General features: G+C 37.3%; 1 protein-coding gene across 48 annotated transcripts in view; it reads right to left on the bottom strand.

Moving 5' to 3' along the window:
- Positions 1-17,424, bottom strand: part of Rims2 (regulating synaptic membrane exocytosis 2) — a 472,086-nt gene that overhangs the window by 165,814 nt on the left and 288,848 nt on the right. For 35 of the 48 annotated variants that reach the window (XM_028879270.2, XM_028879271.2, XM_028879263.1 and 32 more), the window contains one exon: positions 13,300-13,365. The exons of the other annotated variants lie outside the window; for them this stretch is intronic. In XM_028879270.2, the coding sequence (XP_028735103.1) occupies positions 13,300-13,365 (66 nt within the window). The remainder of the gene's footprint in view (positions 1-13,299; positions 13,366-17,424) is intronic. 48 annotated transcript variants of the gene reach the window in all.

Raw genomic sequence — 17,424 nt, 5'->3', positions numbered from 1 at the left:
AAGATGCACTTTTTACATTCTTCATGATTTGTAAAATGCATTTCACCTTTTCTACAGATTATATTGTTATCATTAAGTGTATTGCATGACACAATAAGAAGGGTAGGTCAATGGTAGATCAGGTACCAGAAATGCAGGGACATGCTGGGTTTCCACCCCAGTACCAGGAAAGAGAGGGAAAGGGAGACTAGAGAAATAGTCATCCTGAACATGATGATAAACAAGCATCATCCATGCACAAGACTCCTTTTTTAATTTAGAAGAAGACAGATTTAATTAGCCCTGATATGATAGCATTTCTGTATAGAGTAGTTCTGCTGAATTATATATATATATATATATTATTTAAAAGCAACTGAACTTACTCAAAAGTACCAATATATACAGACTCATCCAAGCTGGTAACAATATAATGATGGCAAATATAGATACTGCTGAGAGGAAGTGAGACACTGTTCGTGAAGAACACGATTACTACTAATCAAAAGCTTTGTCATCAAATGAGTAGTATCATTATGCCTGCAGAGCTATTTTAAAATAGTCATTATTTGAAATCACAAGAACAAAAGATCAAAAATCTCAATTTTCTCAAAACATTAGGGAAAATCACAATTCTGAACAATGAAGAAAATTCATGTTAGTAAGTATGAACACACTGATAAATTTCCTTGAGGACATTTGGAGAATTTATTAGGAATCAGAACTTCTCATAAATAATTGTTATTTGAAAAAATAACAGAAAAAAAACTAAATTGGGAAGAATTGTTTATCTGTGAGTGAGAGCATGCAGCATATTAAAATCTTGACATAATGATTATCTTTTTTTCTGTGAAATTCATATTGGATGAGCTAGTTCTATTTTGAACGGATCCTGAGTTAACAATGCTTTGTTGATTATAAAAAGTAAAAATTTTTCACTAAGATGATAGTTGGATATTACTTTTACAGATCTTTGAAGATTCCATAAAATAACATTTTAAAGGTATGTCTCTAAAGAACAGAGTGTGGACTGTTATTTATCATGAGACAATGTGATAAAATATAACCCAATGTCTTGCTACCATATTCAAAAATTTCTCTAATCAAGCCTGAAAACTCAATCAGCTTTCCTTAGAATGGGTTTAATGCAGGGCTGGAGAGATGGCTTGGTGACTAAGAGCACTAACTGCTCTTCCAAAGGGCCCAGGTTCAATTCTTAGCACCCACATGGCAGTTCCAAGAGATTCAACACCCTCACATAGACATTCAGACAAATCACTAATGCACATAAAATAAAAATCAATAAGTCATTAGAGAAAAAAAAGAAAGAATGGGTGTAATGCAAATTCCCTGTGTGCCTTACTGTTGCTGTGCTCAGCAGTCACTTCACAGTGACATCCACATCATATTAACCAATAGAAAAGTACATATTGACACCCCAAGAAACCCCTTACATATATATATGTTTAAAGTTCACACTCAGGAATGATGAACTATCAACAAAAATGGAAGATGAACCTTTAAAAGAAACTTCTTGGGAAGTTAATAAATGGAGCTTTGGAGTTAATATTATGTAGTCTGGGAAGAATATTTTTGTGCATATGTTAACCAGTGAGAGAACTCTACTTTTCAAGAGAAAGATAGTTTAAGAAGTCACTGGTTTATACTAATTTAATATTCACTCATTCTTACATTACATATGTGTTGAACACATGGTAATAAGACTTTTGGTCAAAGTCACAGCACGGTAAGATATAAGAAAACTTGTAGTCAGTCCAAAAGGCAAGGACTTGAGAGTCAGAGGAAAAACTCAACAAGGCTGAGAAATAGTCAACGGGTAGAATAAGAAACAAGAGAATAATATATTACACACCAAAAAAGCTGCAGGAAGACATGGTCGACACACACAGACACCCAGACACACACACATACACAGACACACACACACACACACACACACACACACACACACACACACACACACACAACCAACATGAGTAAAGGTTGACTAGCTATAGGGATGGAAAAGATCACTTCAGTAAGGTGGGGGAGACAGGGAAGAAGCTATGAGGGTGAGGGCCTAAGAGACGATGATGTGAAGGAAGAATACATACAAATATGTAGTCAGTCAGACATGGTAATCAGATGGGTAGGAGATGAGTAGGCCTATAATCCAGAAATTGACATAGAAAGGGGATACCAAGGTGAGGGCCAGCTAAAAGTGACATCTTGTCCCAAGAAACAAAAACAACAAACAAAAATATACTTTTGAAAACTAGCCTAAGTAAAAGAAAGGAAGGTACAATCTCAAAGTAGCTTGAAGAGGTAGTAGAACAGGATGAATGTATTTATTAAAGAATATTAAACATTACTCCATAAAGAAGATAGATAAAAATATAACATATATAAAAACCTGATGTAGAAAAAAAATGCCAAGGAATTAAGAGAGTGCCATTAAAAATATAAATGTGCTAGAGAAAATAAAGCAAGTTGTCAGCAGGAAGAATGATAATGACAAAAACTAAGATTTTTTTAAGGCAGTTAGATTTGAAAGAACTGGAAAGTACTATCCAAGCTTTTGGGCAGGAAGTCATCAAGTCTTATCCAGCTGCAAACCTGGCAGGCTACAATTATCATTGATCATGACAGTAATGCTAATGACCTAACTTCATTCTTCGTTATGGCTGAAAAACAATCCACGATATGTATAAATCACAGTTTCTGTATCATTTGCTCTACAGTTGGACACCTATGCTGGATCTATAACTTAGCCACTACGAATGGTGTGAAAAATGGAGATATGCAGGTACCTCTATGATATGCTGGCTCAGAGTCTTCAGCATAAATGGCCAGGAGTTGTAAAGCTGGGTCCTATGATAGGTCTATTCTTTGTTTTTTCAGCATTCTCTGTACAGATTTTGATACTAGCTGGACTAGCTTGAATAGTATTTACTCTAGTTGGTCCTAAAGGTCCTCCTCAGAGCTTTCAGAATTTCTAAGACTTTCCTTGTGGCCCAGTATGACAAATTTAACCCCAGTGTCAGTCGTGGTGACGGCACCTTATGTACCAAGTTACCCAAAATACAAGACTAAGAGTTGTTCTCGAATATTTCCCTAAAATTCCAGTTCCCAATATTTACCAAGTATTATTAATTTCATTTATTAAATCTTTTATCTTTTCTTTCTCCATCTACCTTGATCTGTATCCTTTTCATGTGTTTTTTTCCTTCAAACCAATCATGTAGATATTCTTCAAAGTGGCTATTTCAGTGAATAAGCTTCCCTTGCTCAGCCCAGGTAAGCACCTCAGAGTGTACACAGTACCTACAGCACTAACTCTCAGCCCTAGGTAAGCACCTCAGCGTGTACACAGTACCTACAGTCATAACACCAATCCATTACCAGAATACATAGGTTCTAAATAATCAAGAACTATTGTCTCATATTCATGCTGTGCTATGACTTATGACAATGCTCCAAAAGCACAAAAATGTTAATATTATTTCAAAGATTTTGCTCCTGTTTTTTTAAATGTCACTGATACCCTACCTTATAATGATATGAATCTAATTAATTTCTGTTGATTTTTTAAGACAAAATTGTTGTCTCCTAAATGGAACTGTTACATAAAAATCCACCACCAGTTACCAACTATAAATATCAGTAATTCCTTTGTACATGCATAGCCATGGCAGTAATAAGTATCAGGAAAATCAGAAGGTTATGGAGGTGTATTTTCAAACAAACTATGGAGAGGCTATATACTCAACTGTGGATATATTTTAACAAACAATGGTCAAATAATAGTCACCCTTACTTGACAAGGAAAAGAAATGTGACTCCTACAGTTAGTTATTATTTCTTTCCTGAAGTAGCAAGTTTATTAAATATTATTTAAACCTCCTTTGTTCCATCCCAAAGAAACAAAACTCAGCTTTTCATGTGATGTCTGCTAAGTGAAAGCCTAGATTTTCCTGGTTGACCAGTTGGGGACTGGGAACGCCACAATGAGTATCACAATCTGGACACCTTGACTCCATGTTTACTTCCAGCTATTTCTGCCTCATAGAAATGCTCAGAAATAATTTAAACATTTTTATTTACTATACTTGGAAATTTCTAGATAGAATAATTCATACTATGCCTCCCCCTAAATTTGTTAATACATCTTCATAGAAGAATTATCAGATGAGAGTACAAGCTATCTAAAAAACTAAGCTAAAAACCTGACTACTCAGAGATGAGAGCTAGTCTGTGCATGTGCTTCAATATGAACATAATTTTCCCTTTCAAGGGATCAACTAAGCTTAAGAAAAGCTGGGTATTTAGTTCAAAGAGCCATTCACTGTGCAAGAGAAGGAATGAATGAAAACGGAACTTTGTTAAATGAGAAGACTATCTTCGGGGAAGTTACAATATTCCTGGGAATTCATTCCACTTCTGGAGAAGTGGGAGCAGGTGAGACTAGCGACCCTCTAAAGCATCAGGAGAGCAGAGCTTGCTACTGAAATAAGAGAACACATAAAATTAACCCAGTAGAGAGGAAGCAGGAAGCACGCGCATGCTCAGAACCCAGGAGGAGAGTGGCATGTACACGGAGATTACAAAGACAGGACGAACTTCACTGATAACCTCCATGTGTGTCCCCACAGCAGAACTGTGCAGGAAGCTCACTACATCTGCGATATGTAAGGACGTAAGTGACTGGTGACTAAATATTCTGGGAGAATGCTGACATTATGCAGACTGGTGGCAGGAATTATGATGTAGAGAAAGATGAAAACCAGGTGCCAGCATCACCAATGAAAAAAATAGCAAAACTAAGAGGTGAACACATGACAGCCATTGAGTTTTACCACATAAAAAGATACAGTAGTTAAAATTGGTAAGCATAGCCCTCCTTCTAGCCCATTTTCATTCCTTTGTGACGCCCAGTAATCCACAGAAGCATTCTCTAGCCAGGAGGCACAGCCACACTGGGCTGGAACACAGACAGGTACATGTTACTCTCCTTATACAACACTGTAATCTCTCCAGTTATTCTTAGTCTTCAGCAGTCTGCTAACAGAAGGCCCTCCTCACAGGCCACATCCACTCCCGTGGGACTCGTGAACCCAGGGTCCCCCTGGTGTTTTCTTGATGCCCATTTTACCCTTTGGTTCTAACCCATCTCCATTCTTTTCTGACTCCTGCTGATCCACAGAACCAGGGACGCTGACACAGAGACCTGCCAACCACCACACCTGGCTGAGACATAGCTCTGCCCTTCACTGCGGACCTCAAAGTCACCATACTTCACTAGGGCCAGGGTAGGTAACAGCAACCAAAGAACAGAACACCTGCACAAGAAAGACAAATATCAGATATCTACATCAAGAAACACTTCAGATCCCATAACTCCAGCTCCCTGGATCAAAGCACAAAAGCGCAAACACAGTCTAGACGATCTGACTCCTCCAGGAGTCAGCAATCCTATTACGCCGTAACAGGCTCCAAGAAAAGCAGTTTAGCTGACACAAGACAAGAGCTTCAACACAGCAATGATGACAATGCTAAGAGGATATGAATACATGCATTAATGAAACCTGAAAATATAAAACAGTTTAATGGAATGATGAAAACCATTTAAGATATGAAAATAGAATTTAATAAAGAAAATCCAAAATGAAATAAAACCAAAAGTTAAAAATTCAAGTGGTCAAATAAAAACCTTAGAGATAAGCCTCACTAAAGATTAAAAGACATAGAAAGGAGAATTTCAAGTCTGAAGACAAGGTAGAAGAAATAGATAGCCCAGTGAAAAATGTTAAATCTTAAAAAAACAAAAAATCCAACCACAAAATATCCAGGAAATCTGGGATACCATGAAAAATCCAAAACTAAGACAGACAGAAGAAATCCGTATCAAAGACAGAGAAAACATTTTTACAAAAATCACAGAAGAAAAATTTCCCCAATATAAAAGGATGCCTATCAAGGTTTAAGAGGCATTCAAAACACCAAATAAATAGGGCCAGAAAGGAAAGTCTTCATAATACAAAATAATCAAAAGACTAAATGTATAGAACAAAGAAACTATTAAAAGTTTCAAGGGGAAAAGACCATGTTACACACAAAGGCAAGCCATTTAGAATAACACTTCCCTTTTCAATGGAGACTGAAAGCCCAAAGGCCCGAACAGATGTTCTACAGGCTCAGAGAGATCACAGGTGCAAGCCTAAAATACTGTACCCAGCGAAACCATCACAACCAAGAGAGAAAGAAAAACAGCTCACAATAAAAACAAATTTAAGCGAGTCCTGTCCACTAGTCAAGCACTATAGAAGTCACTAGAAGGAAGACTTCAGTCTGAAGAGAAAGTTAACTACACCCAAGATGACACAAAGAATAAATAATCCCAAAGCAGTAAATCAAAAGAGGCAGGGGAAAGGCCATACCAAACCATAAAAACAACAGGAATAAATAAGTGTTGTACATTAATAACTCAATATTAAAGGTCTCATGTTCGCAATAAAAAGACAAAGATGAAGAAATTAGATTAGAAAACAAGCTTCATTATTCTGCTCCCTCCAAGAAACACACACAGGGTGACATCTGTTTAGAGAAACAGGATGGAAAGAGATACTTCAAGAAAATGGAACTGAGAAGTATGCAGACATAGCTATTTTAAAAAAAGATAGACTTTAAACTGAAATTAGTCAGACAGGATAAGGAAAAACATTACATGCTAATTAAAAGAAAAAATCATCAAAAAGATATCACTAAACACAAGGGCACACTATGACAGCTACAATCACATACCGACACTGACACAGTGACAGTGAGAACTCCGATACTCCACTTTCGCCAATAGACAGATATCCATACAAAAACTAAGCACAAAAAGGATGGAATTAGTGAACATCATCAGTCATAAGGGACCTAACAGATGACTTAAACTGCTTATAACCTCATTCACTTGATGTATGTATATCTTGTTTTTGTTCTTCTTTTCATTGCATCCTTCTAACAATGTATAACCACCACTCCCTCACCCTGTAAGCACCGTACCTCGCTTATAAGAGGGACTTCAATAGGCCAGCAGTGGCTGCTCTCTCAAATCCCGATTTAGGGGAGGCAGCTGACTGGCCAGTTCCGGGAGCACCCAAAATAAAGCATGCTTTAATTGGACAATCATGTACTTGGTCTTTTCTCCTCACGAGTATCAAGTTTAACATTTGGAGTCCCCCAGTGAGATGGACTGTCCACTATACCCTTCACTGCAGGTCCTTCGAGGGGCTTAACAACCTAGGGGGATGCACTTTGGGATATTAATCCAAAGCTCCAGGGCATGGCCTTCAGTCCAGGGACAGATGGAATCAACACAGGATTCTGCTAGTCCTTCAAAGTAGAACTAACATCATATTCCTCAAACTATTCTGCAAAAATGAACTGAAGGAACCTTGATTCTTTTTATGAAGTCATTATTACCCTGATAAAAAGTGACATAAAGACTACCCAAGACAATTATAGGTCAACATCCTTTATGACCATAGATTTAAAAATGCTCAATAAAATACTTGCAAACAAATCCAAGAACACATTACAAAGATTATTAACCATGATCAACATGACTTCATCTCAGAGAAATATACATACAAACAAAAACTACCATATTACTAAAAGACAAAAACCACATAATCTCATCTCATTACATGAAGAAAAAAAATCTAACATGCCTTCATGGTAAAAGTTCTGGAAAAAAAATAGGGCAGTGGTTCTCAACCTTCCTAACACAGCAACCTTTAATACAGTTCCTCATGTTGTGGTGACCCTCGACCATGAAATTATTTTCGTTGCTACTTCCTAAGTGTCATTTTGCTACTGTTATAAATTGTAATGTAAATATTCAGTTTTCATACCTCAACATAATAAAGACAATTTGCAATAAGCTCATAAACATCTTCCTGAACAAAGAGAAACTCAAAGCATTTCCATTAAAATGAAGAAGACAAGGATGGCCAATGTGGTTGTTTGAAAGAAAGTGGTCCCCAAATGGAGTGACACAATTAGGAGGTGTGGCCTTGTTGGAGGAAGTATGTCACTGTGGGGCAAGCTCTGAGGTCTTTTTCTCAAACTTCATTCAGTGTGACGATCAGTCGACTTCCTGTTACTTGCAAGATGGAGCACCCTCACCTCTAGCACCATGTCAGCCTGCACACTGGTAGGCTCCCCTTCATGATCATAATGAACTGAACCTCTGAAACTGCAAGTGAGCTACCCCAATTAAATGTTTTTTTTTTTTTTTTTTTATAAGAGTTGCTGTGGTCATGGTGTCTCTGCATGGCAGTAAAAACCTACCTAAGACAGCCAAGCTCCCCCTACCCATTCAATACAACACAAGTCTAAGCTTGAATAATAAACAACTGAAAGATGAAGGGGATACAAATCAAAAATGAAGTCAAACTATCCTTATTTGCAGATGATATGATTTTATACAAAAAATAAAAAGAAAGTTTTACGGCTGATGAACACTTTGGGCAAAATAGCAGGACAAATAATTAGCACAAAAATCAGTAGCCTTCCTGATATTAAATGAAAGAAATCAGGAAAACAGTACCTTTCACACCAGCCTCAGCAACAACAACCAAAATATCTTGGGATTACTGTAACCAAGCAAATGAAAGACATGCATAATAAAAACTTTAAGACACTGAATAAAGAAACTGTAGAAGACCACAGATGTAAAGATCTCCCATGTTCTGGGATCAGTAGGATTAATATTGTGAAAACAGCCATCCTACCAAAAGAAAACTACAGATCCAAAGTAATCTCCATCAAAATTCCAACATAAGTCTTCACAGAATTAAAAGACAAAACAGGAAAAAGTCTTTACCAATAATACATCTGTTAGAGGGTTATTATCTAGAATATATAAGAGAAAACTAGAACAAGATAATAAACAAACAAAAGAGTGAACATCAAGAAATCAACTACCCAGTTTTAAAAATGGGGAATAGAACTAAGCAGAATTTAGTCAAAAGGTGAGACACAAATGACTAAGAAACACTTTTGAAAATGTTCAACATTCTAGCAACCAGGGGAACGCAAATTAAAACTACTTTGAGATTTTGTATTACCTGAGTCAGAGTGGTCAAGAACAGTACAACAAATGACAGCACACGCTGGCGAGGATGCAGGGGAGGGGACAGTGGCTCACTGCTGGAGCAGTGCAGACTTGTATAGTTACTATGAAAACCAGGGTGAAGGATTTTCAAAGAGCTGAAAATGCATCTATCACATGACCCAGCTATACCACTCTGAGGCATATACCCAAAGGACTCTACATCTTACTACAGAGATACTTGCTCATCCATGTTTATTTATTTCAGCTCTATTTATAATAATTAGAAAAAGCCTAGATGTGAATAGGATCAAGAGTGGAGATGGAATCTTTCAAGGAATGTAGATGGAATAGACTGTTGGAATGAAATAAAGGGCAAGCTAGAATAAATGTGGAAGGGGTATGGGTGAGCAGGGTAAAGAGGGAATGTGAGGAGGGACAATGAACACTAAAAGCCTTTTAAAAAGCCAATGGGAAGACTGCTACTGTAGAAGCTTCCTAAACAAACACATAGTGAAAGGAACTTAAATGGAGTCATCACATATTGGGGTGGGAGTGGAAACAACATTCCTACATTAGACACCATATGCCATCAAGTAACATTTTCAGTACCATGAATGGGTTACACCCTGAGTCACTGGTCAAAGGAGTCCCATAAACTCTGCAAGTATCAGAAGCTATTGACAAACTTATTGTTTACTCTCCAAAACCTGATGGTGAGACCCTAATGCTAAAGACACCATTTAATTATCAAACACTGAGAAACTGAACTTGTGCCCAACTAGAAATTCATCCCTGCTTACCAACTTCATAGTGCTAGAAGGTAAACTGTGTGCTACTGGAGGTGAAAGGTAATCATTCATTTCATTCAACTACAAATCTTGATACCTGTAACTTCAACCTACATGCAGATTTGCCCACCACTGCAATAGTGGTACAAATATGTTGGGGATAAGCAACCACTTCTTGATTGGATTTAAGGTCCACTCCACGAGATGAAACCTCCACCTGACACTGCTAATAGATCAAGAACCTGAGACTAGATGGGTCATGGGCACTAGGGGAACTCCTGTTAGTATCATTCTGTTAAGTAACATAGGAATAAAATGATTTCTAATGACACAGTGCTATACTCATAGAGCAGTGCATTGCCCAACTCTTATCAGAGAAGCTGCTTCTTGTGGTAGATGGTAATTAATTAAACAGAGACTCAAAACTGGACAATGTGCACAGAATAAGAGTCTTTGGAACACTAATCCCTAAATGGTGTGCCTTTATCACACCTCTCCCCTCAAGGCTCAGGGATCTTTTTGGAAATGGAGGCACAAAGACTGTAAAAGCCAGAGATTATGGATGACACCAAGGAAACAGCACCTTCCAGATACAACATCACTCATACACATATGAATGCACATAGGGTATAACAGCATGCAAAGATGTGCACAGGTTCAAAACAGAGAAAACACTAGTATTGAGAAGGGAAGGTAGACTCAAAGTCCCACTTTTAACCAAGAAGATATTTGCAAAGATAAAATGCCGAGAAAGGGAAAATTAGTTTCCTCCAATAGAGGAAACAGTCATCCTCCAGAGCAGGCCCATGTCCAGAAGCAGCTAGTCAATGCAAAGAGACACCATGCTTTATTCTAGTTGTCTGTTTTGTGCGCTGTTTGTTTCATTCTGGTACTTTTTGTTTATTGGGCATGGTTTATTTTGAATTTCTTTTTTTGGTATTTATTTTGAGAGAGAGAACATGAAGTTGGGTGGGAAGGGAGATGGGAAGGATCTGGGAGGATTTGGGGGATGGGAAATATATGATCAAAATTAATGAACAAGCAATATTTGAAACAAAAATAATAAACATAACTTTATGAAAATAAACATAAGAGATTTGCTACTTAGCATAAAAAAAGTTTTTCCAACTTCAAGAGTTCAAGGCAGTCTGTCAGAAAGTAGATGAACACTGTACTGAATTCAGGTCCTCATGGGATCTGCTGCTTTAACAAAGGCAAATGCCTTAACACACATAAAACAGACATGTAAATGCATTCACAGCAAATACTATAGTTAGACATTCAATAATTGTTTTTAAATAAAGATTTTAGTGTTATATTTTAATATAAACATGAATGATCTTGTGTTTCTTGATAACAAACCAAATGAAAGTACAGAAAAAGACTTCATAAACTTCCCTTTGAAGGTAGAGTTGAGAATTTACTAAGGATCTGAAATTGAGAGTCAATCCAGAGCTGATCAGGAAATGAATCTACACTAGTGAATTGAAAAACTAAATAATAGGAAGCAAAAAATTACTTGTTAACTTTACAAATCTATAAGGTGTCACATGATTTTGACTTAAAGATAAACCAAAGTAAACAGCAAAAGTCTTTGACATGGAGGTTTCATTCAAGGTAGCCAGTCTGTAAAGAGAAGACCGAGTGTGTGTCAGGGGGCAGGTATATAAGTGTATTTCCACATTTACAAGGTAAATCTAGAACTGTTGCAAACAAGAAATTGCCAGAAATGTATTGAACAATAGTGAAAAAGCAAATACAAAAAAACAATTACTATGAGCAAAAAAACAGAAAGACTAAAAAATGTAAATTAAAACTGAAGTTAGCAATAATCATCTTAATACTTAAATTACAAGATACTATATTTCTATTACATTTATTGAAAGACATCAGCAAAATTGATGGCTAAGATTATCAGTTTTCTTTTGGATTTTCTTCCATATTTGTCTATGTGATTTTAAACTTCAAAAATTTACACATTTGTTTTTTTTGTATTTTTTTAAACTCTGCATATCAACATCAACCACTAACTAAGAGGGATAAAGAAGGTTACACATAGTCTAACATATAACTTCTAATTTACTCTAGGTGAACACATCATCACGCTATCACCACAATTCACTTCCCTGCTTAACTGGCCTGAAAATGTTGCCAGTGAACTGGCTCAAAACTCCCATCACCCCTTCTGAGAGTGGCTCCGTAAACATTCAGGAACAGGGGCAGAGAGACTGCGAGAATGAGATGATGGGAGGGGCTGGGCAAGCTGGTATCCGGACACAGCACGGCTGCTGCAGCCATGGACTCACAGAAGAGGTGGGGATCTGCAAGTCTTGCTCAACCACATCATCGCATTCCATTATGGATGGGGGTGGGACTCTTGAGGCCCCGCCCATGCACAAAAGCTTATAAGCAATTCATGGTTGCTGGGGAAGAGTATACACCACACCGATAAGTTGCCCCTGATCAAGTAAATCACCCCATCCATGCCATCACATGCACGCGCACACACGCACGCACGCACACACATGCACTCACATATGCATGATCACAACAAAAAGACATTGAAGTAGAAGGAGGGTTTTTCGGAAAGAAGGAACTTGAAAGAGTAGGAGTGGGTATAAAAGAGGACGGAGGAAGCCATAAAATCAGAATACATTATACATGCATGAATTTGTGAAAAATAGTAAGTAATAACTAAATATGATCAAAGCAGAATGTAACCTAAGCCACAAAGGGCCTTGAGAACTTAATGCCATTAGACATCTTCTTCGTTCTCATCCCAGTGACAGCCAGATTCTGCTAAACACCAGGCAAGTGGTATTTCCCTCTAAAATAATAGTATTTTTAAGTATTAGATTTATTATACCCAACTTCACTGGAAAATCCCTTTAGAATAAGTGAAAATAAAGTTGAAATGAAAGGGGGTGCTCCCATAGACTGAGCATTCTTAGAGACCCAAGCTTATCTCCTATGGAGGAGTGGATCAGCTATCTCTGACCAAGTAACCACAGACAAATCAGGTCAAAGCACTTCAAATTAGTCTCCTCTTGTGAAGGGAGGAAGCAGGTTGTGAAGACAGGTACAAATAACCCAGTGCTAATTCCCTGTCGGATTAGGCAGAGAGCGAAGGAGAGTGATGTCAACTCTACTGCTACTCTCTCCTCTGTGGCAGCAAAGTTTACGTAATTCCTAATAAAATAATTTCCAGGGTAATAAGAAGATGATTCTAGTCCATCAAAGAGAAGGTATTTTTGATATTCTAGTTCAAATAGTTTGCATACTTTTACTTTACACTACTAGGGTACGGGTTCTATACTTAATTAGTAACCACACATGTATACATAATAACAAAACTAAAAGTGAATTATATCACATAGACAGGAGCATGCAACTCTACACACAGACTCAATTGTAAGAAAAGTATACCTTCTATCCCTGTGATGATGCTCAATGGTCTGACTGTATCTGGAGCGAGGTAGAGTAAGAAAATGACTGCAAGCATGGCAGAAACAAGAATAAAATGAGACTCAGGAAAGAAGTAAAAGGTATAGTTTAGTTATAAAAGTTAAAATCAAACATAATCACAGAGTAAGCAAAGCCAATGAAATTGCTACTGGAAAGCTTGGCCAATTTCTCAATGGCCATTGGAACATGGCAGTGTAAAGGGTAAAGTAAACCAAACGTTCTGAAAGTAAATGCAACAAAATATAAGATTTAATTTTTAATTAAATGATAAAATTAGTATTGCATCAATATATTGAGCATCATATTTTTGAAAATTTTATACTACTAAAATGTTTTCCTTTTTTTTGGAGAAAAGGTGAGAGGAAAAAATTAATAAAATGACCATCAAGCAAGTTAAGGGCACAGAGGTGATATTTAATACCTATAATGCTTAGGACATTTCATGAGGTTTTATTTTTCTTTTATTGTTCCATCCCTGACACTGCTTGAATCAAGTTTCTTCATCTTAATTTCCTACCTTCAAACCCTCCTCCATGTGACTCGATTCATTCTTCCCCATTTGTACTGACTCTCTCAACCCCACCCACCTTCATGTCACACGGCATGTCACTACCTTCCAGCTAGGTACCACAGACCACCCAGCACTCTCTATGCACAGGACGTGGTTCCCAACTCCACAACCTGTTCATGCTCATCATCCTGGCAGGAATGCCTGTCATTCCAAGCCTGTCTCTACTCATTTGCTTTTGAAAGTTCTCCTCATCTTTAAAGTCCAGATGCTCTTTGAATACTTTCCCAATAAACCTAAACAAGTAATTTTCCTTTCTGTTCTAACAATATTAGACTCAGTCTCATAGCATTTTACTTTCTATAATTAGTAAATATAAAATGATATGTCTAGTATACCAAGATAGTATCATTTTTAAATTTCTGAACACAATAAATGATCCACTAAGTATTTATGGGTAGATACCATATTTCAATAATTGATTGCCTGACTTAAGATATGAATGGAGGCCAGGTGGTGGTGGCGCACACCTTTAATTCCAGCACTCGGGAGGCAGAGGCAGGTGGATCTCTTTGAGTTTGAGGCCAGCCTGGTCTACACAGCTAGTTCTGGGACAGCCAGAGCTATACAGAGAAAGCCTGTATCAAAAACCAAGGGGAAAAAAAGAAAAAAGAAAGGAAAAAAAAACCCAATAAAATGGCATCAGAATCTGAGGTACACCAGAGGTTTATACATTAAGGCATTTCCTTTTTTAGTATATAAATCCATTACATGAAAACTTATTATTTATCTTCTGATGGTTAAGCAGAAGACAGAAAAAATATGGGACATGAGGAAGGAAGTCCCTAATCTAGGAATCTGTCTAAAGGCTCTGCCACCTGAGAAGCAAGAATTCCAGCACAGTAACTGTTTACTTTGAAAGGTGCTAACATGAAACAATATTCTTTGCATAGACAGATGTTTTGATCTTATCAACTGTAATCCCGACAATAATCCTGTGGAAACACCCTGAGATCTCATTTAGACCCTTTAGCAAACTACTGAAGAAAGTAACTTCAAAACTCACTAAAATAGTATAGATGATTATTATAAAAACAAAGAAAGGTGATTTTCTGCTAGAGATGCCCACACCCAGGTTCTGTACTCTTTACTTCTGAGCATCTTTTTCTTTACCTTTGTTCTTAAACACGATATTAACATATCACTTCTTTAACCCCAAATCTGATTAGTCTTTACACTGTCCTATATGCCAAAGCCATACATTTAGTTAGCCAGAACTGAGGTCCCTAGAGACTCCAGGGAACCCTCCAGCTGCTGAGGTCCCTAGAGACTCCAGGGAACCCTCCAGCTGCTGCTGATGGTGGCATGGGGCTATGTCTCCTCCATTCCACTGACCCTGATTTTAAAATTTTATTTGTGATGCTAAAATCATACTTACGGGAAGGAAAGGCAATCAGGCTAAAAATATAACTGCAGCTGGGTGGTGGTGGTGCATGCCTTTAATCCCAGCATTGAGGAGGGAGAGGCAGTCTGATCTTTTGAGTTGAGGCCAGCCTGGTCAACAGACTGAGTTCGGGGACAGCCATAGCTACACAAAAAAACTTTGTCTTGAAAAACAAAATGAAAACAAGCAATCAAACAAAACCCCAAAATAAAAAAAAAAAACAACAAAATCCAATTATATATATGCTGTGATGTAATTAAAATATATAATACTCTCTACATACATTCTAATAGTAAGTTAACTCCTATGACTAAAATCTTAAAAAGATTTCTTGTTCTAAAGCCACGTGTTCATCTCCCCTCATAAATTCTGCTCTCAGCTGTAGTAGTCACCAAGGTTACTAAAGAAACAATGAGTCAAAAGGTGTAAGGAGGGGGCAAAATGAGGAATGACCGTAACCTATTTACAGTGCATTATTTTAGCTGATAATCTGCATATAAATGCTTGCAGGACTTGTAAATAGTACTTAATTTCACAACAGAGTAAGATTTTGACTAATGATGATAGAGTCAGACAGATTAAAGAATCAAAGACCCAAAAGAATACAGATACATAATTCTTAAACACTACCCATAAAGATAGTGAATGCTGTACCTCATTCATCCACCACTGACACTGAATAAAGAACTATAATAGAATGCAGACGGCAACACATCACACGGGTGTGATCAGTGTAAAAGTCTCCTATACAATTTTCCAGCATGTCGCCAAATACCGCTTCACACCAAACTCCAGGATGTGTAGATGTGTTTTGCTTCTGTAACTTCGCCCTTGTGGACTGAATAAACATTCCCATTTCTCAAAGTCTAATTCAGGTGCCATCTTCTACATCTTTCCCACAACGCCTGAATTAACTTTTTCCTCAGCTTTATGATTTTTGTTTGTTTGTTGTTTCAGGTTAATTGCTAATCATTAAATATAAAATATCTGAGTTGATGTTTTTCATTAAGTACTATAAAATTTTCTTTCACCGGGCAGTGGTGACACACGCTTTTAATCCCAGCACTCGGGAGGCAGAGGCAGGCGGATCTCTGTGAGTTCAAGGCCAGCCTGGTCTCCAAAGCGAGTTCCAGGAAAGGCACAAAGCTACACAGAGAAACCCTGTCTTGGAAAAAAAAAAAAAATTTCTTTCATTCTTTTTCGAGAGTGTGTTTTGTAGTTCAGTCAGTCATTGAACTGGCGATGTAGCCAAGGCTGGCCTGGAACTCCTGAGCCTCCTGCACTATCTTCTGAGTACTAGGATTACAATATGCACTGCCTTGCTCACCTAACAATACATTTGCTAAAATACGGCTAGTGTTACACTGTGGTAACTGCTTGTCTGTTAAGGACTATAAACTCTCACTGGAAGCAGTGTCAGTTAATCTGCACAATTCTATATAATAAATTTTATAGAGATAGAAATAAAATGCTTGGTTTTTGCCAAACATAATTAAAATCCTAAATACAAATTCAAGAACATTTGGTTCCAACTCCTATGAAAAAGTGTACATTCAATGAAATGAATTTCTAATTCAATGCATTAGATTTTACTAAGGAGAATAATGCATGCATCTTTTAAAATTCCTAAATTACACTACTTACTAACACAAGGAAAATTCTTTCTTTGGCTTTTAATACACTGTATGATTGACTGATTCTCGTGTTAGCCAAAGTCTGATCACTATGACACAATATTGATATAACCTATTTCAAAGAGGCAAACATTTATTTTGAACCAGTTCCAGATGTTAGTCCACCCTGATGGAGATGGTGAAGTGAGAGAGAACAGTTCATCTCAGGCTAGCCAGGAAACAGGGAAATAAGGCCTGCCCTAGCTGGATTCCCTTATTATCCTTCCTCTAGCTAGGTTCATAGCCTACTGGGAAGCCACCTATACTAAATTCAAAGCATGTCGTCTTCTCTCAGCTAAACTTGTCTATTTCTCAAAAAACACACAAAAGTGGCTTTATAAATCACCCAGACATATCTCAAACCCAATTACACTGATCAGATTCATAATTCTACAAAAATGATATTCATAAATATAAAACATGAGTATTTTCCCCTTTTAAAAGGACATTCAGATAAATTT

The sequence above is a fragment of the Peromyscus leucopus genome, chromosome 20, assembly GCF_004664715.2.
Source record: "Peromyscus leucopus breed LL Stock chromosome 20, UCI_PerLeu_2.1, whole genome shotgun sequence".
Taxonomy (NCBI): domain Eukaryota; kingdom Metazoa; phylum Chordata; class Mammalia; order Rodentia; family Cricetidae; genus Peromyscus; species Peromyscus leucopus.
This window is presented reverse-complemented; position numbering and strand designations above follow the sequence as displayed.